This window comes from Eutrigla gurnardus (genome assembly GCF_963514095.1).
Source record: "Eutrigla gurnardus genome assembly, chromosome: 20".
In the NCBI taxonomy this organism is placed as follows: Eukaryota; Metazoa; Chordata; class Actinopteri; order Perciformes; family Triglidae; genus Eutrigla; species Eutrigla gurnardus.
This window is the reverse complement of record NC_139931.1, coordinates 14379478-14391243: the sequence shown is the minus strand read 5'-3', so window position 1 is coordinate 14391243 and position 11766 is coordinate 14379478. Positions and strand designations below refer to the sequence as shown.

Sequence of the window (11766 nt, the reverse complement as noted above, 5' to 3'; positions counted from 1 at the left end):
ATGGCATCGTGTGGCCGCCTGGCTCTATGGGAGCGGTCTCACCGGCCTGTTTGTCACCTCAACACTCTTCCACACCGCTGCCTGGAAAATCAGCCACCTCCGGTGTGTGTGTGTGTGTGTGTGTGTGTGTGTGTGTGTGTGTGTGTGTGTGTGTGTTATGTGCTGTTCTAGTAGACATTTACACCACACGTTCACATAAAGCTTGTTAATTACAACAGAGCCAGAAGGCCAGAGAGGAAACGACAGATGTGGACCGTTAATGAAAATACTTCACATCGACTTCAACTCACATCCTCGAAACAAAAAAGCCTGAACTCTCATATTAACAGTTGAACACAGATAAACAAAGGCTTCAGGCTTTTAACAACTTCCACGTTTGCTTTCGTCCATTTGCCATCATCACCCCATAAAAGACCTTAATCATGAAGAATATATCTCAAATGTGAAATGATTGTTAATTCTCTCATTGGACCACATAACAAACAAGCAGAAAGGTTTAGTTGAGGTGATGCCCGAAGGTAGGAATTTAATTTAGTTGAGTTACTGTTTAACCTAAAGGTAAATTAGCTCAAAGCTACGTTCGCTGTGAAAAGCAATAAAACATTCATGTTTGTGTGATTATTAACACATGTAACGAAGAATGTGGTGAATAGACTCCAACTCTTAAACAACTCGTCTTTCACACACGATAGTCCAAAAGACCCAACAAGCACTGTTTTCTGTGTTGAAGGACAGGCTCAGGGGAAGTTTGCGCTTGTTTCTAAAATGTGTCTTCTAAAATATGACACATCCTCAATCCTTTACATCATGTTCTCTGTAGTTTAGAGATTTTTGATTAAACTTCAAGTTGATCTAGAAACGATCTCTTTTTCTCCCGCGTGCAGGAAGGTGGAGCAGCGTTTCCACATGTGTGACAGGATGGCCATCTACTTCTTCATCGCGGCCTCCTACTCTCCCTGGTGGGTCCGGAGGTCACACGGTGCCTGGTGGGTAACGGAGCCGGTGAACGAGCTCAGACAGTGAACGTCCCTGTGTGTCTCCTCAGGCTGATGCTGAGGGAGCTGGGGCCGCTGGCGTGTCACATGCGCTGGCTGATTTGGCTGATGGCTTGCGTAGGATCCGCGTACGTCTTCTTCTTCCATGAGAGGTAACACGCCTGCATGTGTCTGTCCGCTCCGTGTCCCGCTTACACACAGCTAACCCGAAACCCAACTCCCCTCCTCGCGTGTTTACAGCAAACACCGGGCTGCTGTTTGGAGCAGAAACATTTACACGTCTGTCTTCTACCTGCAGGTACAAGCTGGTCGAGTTGTTTGGGTATGTGGCCATGGGGGTTGTTCCTGCTTTGGTCATCCTGTCGATGGTGAGCACAACCCACAAACCTGCTTCTGAGAATTAAAAAAAAAAGTGTTTTTTTCTGTGAACCGTCTTCCGCTGCAGCGGGCTTCCTGCCATTGTGTGGGAATCAGACACCGTCAGTATTGAGAGAACCAAACAGGTGGTTTGGTTTGTTTTAGCACAAAATCACATCTACTGTAACATTACTGCCGACTTTTAGATTGACTTCCTCTCAGGTATATTTTTGTATTATATTATAATATTGAATAATAATAATTATATGCATTTATTATCATCTAGAAATGCCAACATCATTCTTTTAAGTAATTCATTGTTTTCTAAAAAGATAATTTGATAATGCTGATGGTCTTTTTGTTGTTGTTGCAAACTACATTGAAACAGGAGTAAAGAGAGTAAAGAATTTGTATTTCCCCCTTGTTTTGCTTCAGCAAAGCACCTTGAAATTCATTGAACTAAACCTGCTCTATAAAACACATTTCATCCTTTATTTCAGGTGGAGCGTTCAGGTGTGTGTGAACTGGCAGTGGGAGGCGTCTTGTATGTGGTGGGCGTGCTCTTCTTTAAGAGCGATGGCGTCGTCCCTTTCGCACACGCCATCTGGCATCTTTTCGTGGCGGCAGGAGCATGCGTTCATTATTACGCCATCTGGAGGTACCTGTACTTACCTGGGCCACTGCTGCAGACGTCCAGGTGACGAGCCGCCCTCACCAGACTGCATCACATGGTTCCACACCATGGGACGGACCAAGAAAATCTTAGTCAAGACAACACTGTGTTTTCACTACGACTACCAGAGACGGTGCTGAGGGGATCCGACCGTCAGCATCCGCTGCTTCGGATTAGATGGAATTTGCAAAAGTCTGGAACCGACAGTGACGTATGCAAAGATACGGTTCTAAATCTGCTGTATGTAATTCTCACAAAGATATGTAACAGTCCTGGATCTCCATTCGGGTTCATCGCCGCATGGGAAATGTTTACACAAAGATGGCAACGTATAATGTACCAGAAAGCTTAAACGGCCAATGTTCAGTTAAAGGAGTAGTTTCCATATTTTAAGTAATGTGCCAAAATTTACCACGGAGGCATTCCTTTATGCTGGTGCTAACCCCTCCTTCACTCTTTTTTAAAATGTTGTCCATTTTGCACAGCGGCAAGATATGAAAATAGAGAGTTGGCGCCACAAACAACACACTTGCTGCCACTGGTTCCACAAACATGCTCATCTTAGTTTGACTTAATCTGTGTTTGTAATCGCCTACGAACGTACCGCATACTCATCAGTGTGGACCGCATTACTGTAGAAACATGGTGCACTGAAGAGGACCCACTCCATATGTAGATATTAATCATCATTCTACGGTGATGAGAGCACAAATCTTACTTTCAGCTGATTATGCACCATAGAAAACACAATTAATATTATACTCCAAATTCAAATCATTAAATATTTAAGTTAAGTGTTTTCTACAGTACGATATGTTAACTTCACCTTCAAGTCACTTGTAATTAGTTTAATCCAACAATTAATTATTTAAAAAGTCTGCCTTGCATTTTACAGTCTGATGCAATGCATTGTGGGGTCCACTCAGCTCGCGTCGCACACTTGTCTAGTATACATCCGGGCATTTCTCATCTACACTGAATCCACACACTGCACTTGGAACGTACAACATGGTCAAGTTCACGTTGACACACTTCATATGAGGAGTTTGTGTGCGATTGTGAACACAGCCTTCGACTGCATGAAGCAACCTGCTGTATATCAGCTGGGTGACGCACTGATACGAGACGGCTGACCTGCTTTCATTCCACACAAACGTTGAGTGTTGAGGATAAACGGGCCTCAAGTGGAAGTAGATTCTGTTGTGGTTTACATTAGTCTCCAATCTGCCTAAAAGGTCCATTATTGCCAGTTGGTTTGTTTAAGCGATGCACTCTTTTCCTCAAGCACTTTTCTATCAGAAGTAGATTTTCCTAAAATAGTCAGAATATGACAGAATTAACACATGAATTATGCCATTTTTACAGTTGTAATTTTATACTTCTTCGAGCACTGTATAGATCACACTTGCAGGTTCTTCCTATCCTCTGGTAGAGCACCTACTCAGGAAGTGATTTTTTTTTTAAAAATCAGATGATCTATTTTGCAAAATTGTACTTTCACTGTATTAAAGAGACACTATATTATACTGGAAGCGGTCTGTGTATTTTGTGGATGCCAAAAATACTCTATAACAACGCTTTTTAATCAAATAATGTAATTTATTTACAAAAAGAATTTGCAATTTGATTCATTGAAATTTCTCTCAGTGCGAATTCAAAATGTGTGTGTGTGGGGGGGTTGTGTGTGGGTGTGTGTGGGTGTGTGTGTGTGTGTGTGTGTGGGGTGTGTGTCACTGTGAGTGTGTCAGGTTGGTGAGGGCCCGTAGTCGCAGAGGCATGGCCAAGTTGCCGTCTCTGTGCCATTGGGGTGTGGTCACATGTGGGGGAGGGGTCAGGACGCTCTGAGCCACACCGGGGGATTTCAGCAGCGACCACAACTCCTCACCTCGCGTAACTATGGCAACAAGGTCCTCTTCATCTGAGCACCAGGCAACTGGCCCGCCTCTGGTGACCGTTCTGAGCTTGGAGAGGAACAGAGACACCCTAAAACAGAACAAACACACAATTACCTGACAATACATGTCTGTATGAGTAAAAAACATTTTTTTTTAATGATTGTGCATGACTGTCACCTGGGTATGAGGTCATGCGATCGTGACGCCAGCTTAGCCAGGGCGCTCATTAGCGTGGTGACGACTCTGGGGACGGGGCAGTCCGCTCCAGGTGGTGGGGCTGATGAGGTGATCTCAAACAGCACCGCCTCCAACGCCTCAAAACAGGAAGTGATGAGCCTCACGGAGCAGCGAGCGTCACATGACACAGAGAGGTACTCTCCCAGCACCCACACCTGAACGCCAAACAAGTCCAGTGTTATCTTGCTTGCTTGTCAGGCGCTTCTTGCACATTTTATTGTTTGGTGTGATATTTATCGTTTTCAATACAGAGAAATGATGCTGCGATTTAACAAAAAGTTTGTACAGGATCCCTCGTCTCATGCAGACAAACACACACGGTTTCATTACCACATGTGTGTAGATTTCTTCTTTGCTGTAGACGTTGGCTGTGGTTCCAGCGAACTCCAGCAGCTCGTGAGACTGGTCCACTACCAGAGACGGGTGGAGCTTGCACAACTTCAGCAGGTGTCTGCTGAACACCCTGCATCAGCAAAGAGAGGGACGGGGAGAGTGAGGAAGACATACAGCAGAGCAACGCTTAAATTCCACGGTGTGTTTTGGTATACCTGTGTATCTCTTTACTGTATTTGGGGATGTTGAGGAGGAGGCTGCTTCTCTCCAGCATCACTAGAATCAAGTGTGCTAAAAGCTTCTCGTCGGCAACCTAGAAAACAGACGCATGTGTTTTTAGAAGCTGAAACTCAACATCCAGCATGAATCTGTCATTAAGAATTTTAATCTCTTCACCAAAATGACTGCGTTGAAAAAAACGTGCAACAGCACGGGAACAGTCTGGGCACAATGAACCACTCTCGGCCAATCGGCGGACTCAGCTAGCAGCTCATGGAGCGTGCTCAGTCGGTCCATTGTGTCGCCTGTGGAAGGAGAAAGATAAGTGATTCAATTGGCCGACCACTTTCCTCCCAGCAGACAATCAGTCTGAACAACAACAGTTAACCTAGCTTAGCACAGAGAGGGTGAAACAGCTAGCATGACTCTGTCCAATGGTAGCAACAACTGACGTCATTCCTGTAATTGTGTGACTGAGATTACCCGTGCCTGCTTCCCCTCGGAGCAGGAAGAGGAAAAGCCCCCGGAAAGACTGGCTTCGAAATGCATCAAGTGACAGGAGACCACGTCCTCCTGTCTCAGCGATGGGCAAACAAGTCGACCTGCACACACACACATGCACCGACACACACACACACACACACACACACACACACACACACACACACACACACACACACACCCACACACCCACACACGTTCCAGTAAGATGGTGGTAAAAAATAGGAACATAGTAAGTCAGTCTGGTAGGCAGTTGAGACATTGTAAGACAGTTTTGCCTGCACCTGACTTGCAAGACCAGCGTGGCAGTGAGACAGGGCAGGTCCAGCAGAGTGTGGAGAAGCTCCACTGCAGTTCCTGCTGTCACCAGAGAGGGCAGCAGATCCACAAAGTCTTCCACCAGCGCTGGGCTGTCCCACGCTAAGAACTACAGAGACAGACAGAAAGCTTGTGTATTCCTCGGTTGGTAGAACATGTACTCCTTGCTAGCCTACAGTGGGCATGTGTAGACCTCTGTGTGGACGCGTTTTCTCTGGTTTTCACCTTCAGCAGGTTTGGAAAGGAGTGGGTGTACTGTGGGACTCGGATCTGCAGGCTCTCAAGGTTCAGTCGAAGGAAGCGTAGGAACTCATGTGCCAGGAAGTGGTTGTTGAACAGCTCGGCAGGGAATCGGCCAAACACCAGCTTCCACACACTCTCACAATCCACTGCAGCCATCTCGCCTAGACAGGTTCAAGTACACGGTTAGCCGCTTAAAAATTCAAATGCTCCTCAAGCTACCGAACTGCCAGCCTGAAGGAACTTATATGCGTGAATCCATATTCATGCTTGTGTGTAGATATGCAGTTTGGAGGAAGAGAAGGAGGGAGATAGGTGAAGTGTACACACACCGTGGTTGAGATAGAACTGAGCTATGGGCAGCAAGACTCTAGCAAACGACAGGTCTGAGCTGAGCCGACCAAAGAGCGCCTTAATGCACGGGAACGTTCGGAAAACCAGCGAGGCGTCCTCTTCACACACGCAGTCCAGGATGCACACCGCCTCCACCAAACACTAGTAGAGGAAACGCCACAGGCACAATTAGGGAACCAGGATAAACTGGTTTCCAATTTTGCTTGGATTATGAGGATTATGCTGCTAAAAAAATAAGGTTAGTAAATGATGCACAGGCTCACCGCTTTCTGCAGGTCTGTATCTGTCCTTTTGTGCGCCTCTGAGACAAAGAGAAGACTGTTGACACTAACACTGAGTCAAATATAATGTAAAGATATAAAAGAAGACAACCGCATGTTTTTTTTATGTAAAATCTAGATTTATAACTATACGACTTACTTTTCTCTCTCACACACAGCACTGTTCAACACACACAAACTCACTGCGATCGCTCTGTTCGATGAGGCGTTGGCAGTACTGGAAGGTCTTCTCTCTCAGACGCTCCTTTGGAGGCAGCAGTCGGCTGGAGGAGGAAGTAGCTGAAACCATGGAAACCACTGATCCGTCCACCTCCGACCGGTCATCTGCAACACAGGAGGTCAGGAATGAGAGGTCAACCTTCTGAAGGAAATGCTGATTTCTCAAACTGCCTGTTGCCAAATCTGAACGGAGAGCAGGAGTTCTGATGATTTACAGGAAACAAAAACGTCTAATCAAGAGGAACTTCTCATTTTGGCCACCAGAAGCAACAGAAAATACAATTTGGTGACAAGTTTTGTTATATAAACAGAAACTCCACTGGACAATTTAAATTTAAAGCTTTAAGATAAGTTTGCTGTTGAGGTTTAGATCAGAGATTATTAGAAAGGTTCAGAGGCAGTTAGGTTAGTCATTGAGGCAGCCCTTTAGAAAGATGAACAAAATAAGTTGGAAACACAACACAGCATAGAAAAAGCCCCAAACCGTACAGTCAAATCAACCAAGGTAGATGGATGAAGGATAGATAATATGTACTTTGACCACATCAAACTTCAATACCAATATTCTATACATATCTTATAAGTGTCAAGAGAAAACAATACAATACTCATAAAAGGCAGTATGTATGAGTATGGCTTACTCCTCAGCGTAATCCCTCACCACAGGTAACATGTACTGTAACTCTATCAAATGTATGTTTAGTAGAGTACCGGCCACTGTAAGAGCAGTTGATTAGTCGTTCATCACAGTGATTCGTTTAGGATTAAAAACTCAGGAGGAGAGCGCTTCAAAGGAAAGGTAGAAGGTGACACCCCAGTGAGAGAGGAGTTCAGAAGTCACAGGTCAGGGGCCATGATCATGTCAAGTTGACCTGTGCTGCCCCGAAGTCAGACAGAAGATGTCCGAGTTGATCTCAGTTACAGCTTCGTAGAAGCAGGCGCATGCAGGGAAGGTCCACAAAACGCTCACGTCTTACCATTAGAAAAGGAGTGGGAGTGGGAGAGGGAGAGGCTGAGCTGCAGCCTGTTTGCTGGAGATGATGAAAACACAGAGCAGGTCATCTGAGACGGGTGATATGAATGAATTACAGCCTTCAAGGCTGATGGTACTTTGTGTCTATGCCATGAAGCAGTCAGCCTCTCCGGCATGGGAAGGCAAAAGGTTGTGGTTTTTTAGGTCATACCAGTGTCAGCTGTGCTGTTGCCATTGGAAACAGAGTGGTAGGTGAGGAGCCAATGGCGAAGCATGGAAAAAGAGTAGACGTTCATCCATTGGTCCTCGGTGAAGCCCTGACCGACACACAGCACGGTGAAGAAATCGCCTGACACAGTCCCATCCAGCTCTGCTATGGGTACCGGCTGATGGAAACACAAAAATCAAAGATGCACAACAAGGAGGTGAAGCTTCACGTAAAAAAATTAATTAATTCATTAGCAAAAGAGCTGAAAGCACAGACCAAATATGAAAGTGGAGCGTTTACCTGACGTGACCTGGGCCCTGTGAAGAATCCTCCCGAGGAAGTGCCGCCTCCCTGAGTGATGCTAGCGTAACGCAACCAATCCACAAGCTTTTTACTCACGAGGGTCACGTGATCTACAAGTCAGGTTGGAGAGAGGGACGATGGATGCTGATTTGCAAGTGGAATCGCTTGATTACCGATTAGATGATATTAACTGTGTATTGTAGCTTTTCTAGACACTCTGCCAGTTACCTTCAGTGAGGCACTCTGGGTTGTGTGTGAGGATGCCGTTGAGGATCGGCAGGGTGTGTGTGAGCGAGTTGGCTGAGCCCTCTGGTTGTCGGCTTTCCAGACTCCGAAGGAGCTGAACGCAGAGAGACGACAGATCGGCCCTGGATCCGGCCTGTTGGGGTTTAAGTTTACCAGAGACAGTGTTTAAAACGAGCTCCTTTATGTTAACATGTCACTGTGGGCTGAATCCACAAACAGTGTGTGTGTGTGTGTGTGTGTGTGTGTGTTGTATTTTCAGTGGTACTATGGTATGTTTTACTATTGTAACTTTTCTCTTTCATTGTTCAAAGAACTCATGATGTCTCAAAATAAATACGACTGAAGCCAAACATACGGTGGAACTGAGAGCTCAATGCACTGCAAATTAAGAAAACACCTCCACCAACTTGACGACGCAGCATTTACAAATAGCATTGCTAGGCGCTCACAACACAACAGCAACCGTTTCCAGGGGAAAGTAAACAGTGATGCACACGGCTGGGACACGCTTGGTAAAGTAAAAGTAAACAAATTGATGATGTTGATGTAGGTCTGCCACGGTGAAACTACAATTTCAGATGTGAAATATTGGGAACCCAACTGTTCAGTTGTATCTTCCTTTTTTATTATTTATGTTATTGTATATTATATTTTAATTATTATTAGAATTTAATTAAAAAAATACAATTAATTTAGCTTATTTATTATAGGTCTATCGGACCTGTTGCATCTTGTTGTTTCACTATCCTCTTTGCTGCTGTTACCCTGCAAATGTCCCCGCTGTGGGACCAATGAACGATTATCTTTAAAATAAATAAAAATAATACTTCATTACCAAGGTTGGAAGTGAATATGATTATGAATATAGGTTTCCAGTCACAAAAGTTCATAGAAACATCAAGTTAATTGTTTGAGTTATGGAGAAGTGGTGGAACTAAATAAGTGTACTCTGGATACTAATTTTTGGACATGTACATTTTATATATGTTGAATATATATGATGTGAGATTATTTTGTTTTTACTTAGTTGTTGCATGTTTAAAATCAATAAAAAAAACGGAAAAGAATATATGACTATTAGAAATAATTGTTAAATCTATGCAAGATGAGCATCTAGCTTGTTTTCATGAATAGCCGCACAGCCTCGACTGGCAGTCAAATAGCCGCACAGCCTCGACTGGCAGTCAATGTGAGCACCACTTATTACTGTCCCCTGGGAACAGTTTCTCTTGTGTTGTGAGCCACACAGCGGTTTTCTGAATGCTACGCACGCGTCATCAAGTTGATGTTTCAGTGTGTTGTCAAGTTGGTGAATGTTTTTCTAAATGCTGCACATGTGCGATCATGTTGGTGAAGATGCTTTTCTTTTGCACAAATACGACATAACGCTCTACTGCACACCTGTGAGAGCAGCAGGGCAGCGGCATGGCTGTTCAGTTGACTGAGGTTCTCCTGGCTGTAGTTCACGTCCTGACCACAGAGGGGCAATGTCTCCCTGAGCACAGCTGAGCTGAGCACCTGGAACTGCTCCACCGGCGAGGAGAGGAGCGACTGAACCCTCTTCTGAAGCTCTGGGGGCAACCTTTGGAGGAGACACGTGACACTAATGTTATGAATAAAAGCTGACAGTGAATATTCGAGCGTGCAGCAGAAACATAAGCAGTAAATGGGAGTTTAGAGGAGAGAGGGTGAGCTGGTGAAGAAGGGAGGTGTTTTATAACGATGAAGGGGACCGGGCAGAGGGCTATATAGGAGGCTCTTACGTCCTGGTGTACTTGGTGGCAGAGAGGATGAGGTGCAGCCTCTGCAGGGAGTCGACAGCCTCGTGACCGAGCTCCTTCCCCTGGAGCAGCTTCACTAACCGGCTGTGAAACTTCTGTAGCTCAGACTCCTGGATCTCTCTGGAAAACACACACAGAGAACCTGCTTGTTTTGACTCCGTAAAGTCCTTCCGAGACAATTACAATAACTGTTAGCCACGCTAACGGTGATAGACAGCTGTAAAAGAAGTGTACGCAAGGGTTTTGACAGGCTACCTAGCTTTAGCATTGCTAGCGTATTCGAGTAAATGCTAACAGGATGCGGGTGAAGCGGCGGAGAGCGTTCTTCTTTAATGGTTTCCTACCTTGCCTGTTTGATTAAACTCTCTGAACCGTGAGAGTACATTGTGAGAGAGAAAAGGCATCCCTCTGCTGCTACCTGTGTCGGCAGCGGAAGGTAAACAGTGCGATCGCTAATCAGGTCCTGACTGGAATCACATGACCGTCACTTCAGTTCCGCCCTCACCATCACAAAGTTTTAAGTCAGCTCCGTTCATTTGGTAGTATAATATTAATAACACTTTACTTGATATTCTTCAACAATTGAATTGTCTAAAATATAGTTAACACGTACATTTTAACGTTATATAATTTAGGTGTCATTTTTCATTCCACAAGGACCAAACTGACACAAAAACCTGTAATTTAAAGCTTAACACGTAAAATGCACACGTTTCTTTTCTTCCAAAGTTTACGCAAACAACAGAAACAAACAATTTTAGTTAACTGCATTTTGAGGTAATTACTCTTTAATATTTCCATTTGTGTTACTTTTACATGGCAGCATAACTTTAACAATATTTCCTATTGTTACATCCTCTCTCTTGAGTTTTTTTCCTTTTTCATTTCTAACATTTATAATAATTCAATGTCCAACTTTTACCTCCTTATGAATGATCAAACTTTAATTTCTTGCAGATAATACTACAACAAAAATTCATTACAAGGCACATTTGCTTCTACTGAGAACAAAAAGTTTTCTGCTTCTCATGTATCTGATCAGCTCAAATTTCACATCCAGTCTGAGTAAATATTCCTGAAAATTGAACATAGCCACAAGCATAACATAGGCTATGCATACATCAACATCACAGATGTTTGTTTTATTTTCTTCTTTAAGTCACATAGTCCTCGTAGCGTCTAAGTCTCCTTTTCTGGGTGTATTCTCAGTCCATCAGACATCGGGTGATGTCCAATGTTCACAGCCTCCTGTTGTCTGTTTAGTCTAATGTCCTTTTGCTTACATCAGTTCAGAAACAGTCTCAGTCTCTCGTCATTGTCATGCAGCTGCTTCTTGTGTCTCACCTTGACCTGTGATCAGCACACCATCAGCGATACAGACCACATGCTCCAGAGCTTGCATGCTTTGTTTTTGTTGTACATTAATAGTATAGTCTTTATTTTTTAAAGTTTTATGTCAGTATCAGGTAGCTTGATATTACAGCCAGCACCAGTCAATTTGGAATCTTACCTTGCCAGAAGCATGCCTGCAAAGAGCCGAGTCCTCCACCTTGTGTGCATTCACTTTCTCCGTTGCTGTCTCAGTAACACAGATCCTTTCTACATACCCGTCACTTTCACATTCTGGTGAAGG

At 44.3% G+C, this 11766-nt stretch overlaps 2 protein-coding genes across 4 annotated transcripts in view; one reads left to right on the top strand and one right to left on the bottom strand.

Moving 5' to 3' along the window:
• Nucleotides 1–3482, top strand: part of mmd2a (monocyte to macrophage differentiation-associated 2a) — a 7668-nt gene extending 4186 nt beyond the window's left edge. The window contains exons 3-7 of the mRNA XM_084038157.1: nt 1–102; nt 885–959; nt 1046–1147; nt 1294–1363; nt 1853–3482. The exon at nt 1–102 is cut by the window's left edge and continues 59 nt beyond it. Coding sequence (XP_083894283.1) covers nt 1–102; nt 885–959; nt 1046–1147; nt 1294–1363; nt 1853–2053 — 550 coding nt within the window. The 3' untranslated portion in view covers nt 2054–3482. The remainder of the gene's footprint in view (nt 103–884; nt 960–1045; nt 1148–1293; nt 1364–1852) is intronic.
• ap5z1 (adaptor related protein complex 5 subunit zeta 1) lies at nt 2882–11672 on the bottom strand. Of its 3 annotated transcripts, none has more exons than XM_084038154.1 (18): nt 11644–11672; nt 10116–10253; nt 9754–9934; nt 8335–8485; nt 8104–8216; nt 7807–7981; nt 7600–7653; nt 6587–6727; nt 6386–6423; nt 6101–6263; nt 5754–5932; nt 5495–5637; nt 5193–5311; nt 4887–5014; nt 4706–4803; nt 4488–4620; nt 4098–4312; nt 2882–4008 (listed from the first exon to the last, which is right to left on the bottom strand). In XM_084038154.1, the coding sequence occupies exons 1-18, from the start codon at nt 11655–11657 to the stop codon at nt 3756–3758; spliced, it is 2436 nt and encodes an 811-aa protein (XP_083894280.1). In that variant the 5' UTR covers nt 11658–11672; the 3' UTR covers nt 2882–3755. The 3 variants fall into 3 exon arrangements, with proteins under 3 accessions (XP_083894280.1, XP_083894281.1, XP_083894282.1); XM_084038155.1 differs by lacking the exon at nt 11644–11672 and adding an exon at nt 10478–10595; XM_084038156.1 differs by lacking the exons at nt 7600–7653; nt 11644–11672 and adding an exon at nt 10478–10595.
• Between the last annotated feature and the right edge of the window lie 94 nt (nt 11673–11766).

Excerpts from the sequence above, each read along its gene's own strand:
- ap5z1 (XM_084038155.1), bottom strand. The coding sequence starts at position 10,518 with ATGTACTCTCACGGTTCAGAGAGTTTAATCAAACAGGCAAG. Across the intron at positions 7,654-7,806 it reads CAACAGCACAGCTGACACTG|CAAACAGGCTGCAGCTCAGC; the intron begins GTATGACCTAAA and ends CATCATCTCCAG. Across the intron at positions 4,313-4,487 it reads AAGAAATCTACACACATGTG|GTGTGGGTGCTGGGAGAGTA; the intron begins GTAATGAAACCG and ends TTTGGCGTTCAG.